The 1,326-nt window shown below is 36.2% G+C and overlaps 1 protein-coding gene across 1 annotated transcript; it reads left to right on the top strand.

The window, feature by feature from the left end:
* The first annotated feature begins 344 nt into the window (after nucleotides 1-344).
* Nucleotides 345-1,082, top strand: LOC130933351 (uncharacterized). The gene is made up of 2 exons (XM_057862940.1): nucleotides 345-530; nucleotides 620-1,082. The coding sequence occupies exons 1-2, from the start codon at nucleotides 481-483 to the stop codon at nucleotides 1,080-1,082; spliced, it is 513 nt and encodes a 170-aa protein (XP_057718923.1). The 5' UTR covers nucleotides 345-480.
* Nucleotides 1,083-1,326: the final 244 nt, after the last annotated feature.

The raw sequence follows: 1,326 nt of genomic DNA, 5'->3' as shown, positions 1-1,326 counted from the left end.
TCACTGCATCATGTTTAAGCCTTTTCTTTTCTCCATCTCTCCAACTTGTTTTCCCATTAACATCTCAACAAAAAATCGAAGTTATCTAACAAAATGTAGGGCTTTTTAGTGTCAAAAGAAAAAAAAAAGTGTTGTAACAAAGTCAAATTAACTGACTAAAGTACATTGGAACAGGTGAAACCTTTCCTATAATATATACTTGTAAGTTGCTGGTTAAATTAACTTACTCAGTTTAGTAATTAGAGTTGTGTTAACCATAGTTAGATGTGATCATATATATATACACTTGTAAGTTGCGTTAATCAGTGTATGGTTAACCATTCACTTGAATCCATATTCTGTTTTCTGTTTTCTCCAAGTTCACTTTGCAACTATACATATTCACACACGGAGAGAAAAGATAAAGATTCTCAACTATAATAAGTTCACTTTGCCTCATCATTGCAGATTTCTTCAGCTTTCAACAAGAGAAAGGGAAAGATGATGCCAGATAGTGAAATTCATCCAAGGAGTCAAGAATCAGTTGAAAGGTTTGTCCCTTTGTTATGTTCTTCAAGTTCATCATTTTATAATATCACAACTTTTTATGAACTTAACGTATGCATTATGTGTTTTCCAGTCAAGCAAGCTCTTACCAAGGAGCGAGTTTCCCGTCCCCATTGAACGGCGTTGTAATCTTTGTCATATCCACATTAGGTGGATACCTCCAAGTTCGATTCCAATCGAAGAACGTGTCGCCATTCGAAGAACACTACCAGATTATGTGGGCAGCTTCTATGGTGCTATCCCTTTATTCCATCATGTTGATTGGTGAATTCAATCTTGAGGAACGTAAACATAGCTTCGTTTCGATTGCGAAACGCTTCACTGTGCTTATGGGAGCTCTTGAGGCTGTGTTGCTCACTATAATCATAATGCCCTGGTTTGGGTATTTGAAGTTGGTACTTTGGAGCATTTGTTTTCTGAAAGCAACATTGGCTTCCTATGAAGAAATGTGCCAATGTTTTCATCAGGTGTTTTCTCAAACCGTTGATACCATAAGAAGCTATTTTAGCAGAGAAGAAAAACGCTTGCCAGTCTAGTGTATCATTACTATTGCTAGCAACATGAGGAAACTTTAATATAACAAATTACACCAATTTATTCGTTGATATTGGTTACTTGCACGTTGGTTTTCTAGTTGGCTTGATGTTCTTGCATTATTAGGTTATATGTGGAGAAAGAGAAGTAGCAGCAGATTAAAGAGATGTGTTGTTTATTGTTCTGGTCTAGAACTACCAACAGTGATAAAAGGGAGTTGAGAAGGAGAGTCACTAATCAACCATC

This window comes from Arachis stenosperma, chromosome 6 (assembly GCF_014773155.1).
Source record: "Arachis stenosperma cultivar V10309 chromosome 6, arast.V10309.gnm1.PFL2, whole genome shotgun sequence".
Taxonomy (NCBI): Eukaryota; Viridiplantae; Streptophyta; class Magnoliopsida; order Fabales; family Fabaceae; genus Arachis; species Arachis stenosperma.
Note: the sequence above shows the minus strand (reverse complement) of the source record. Positions and strands in the feature narration are given on the sequence as shown.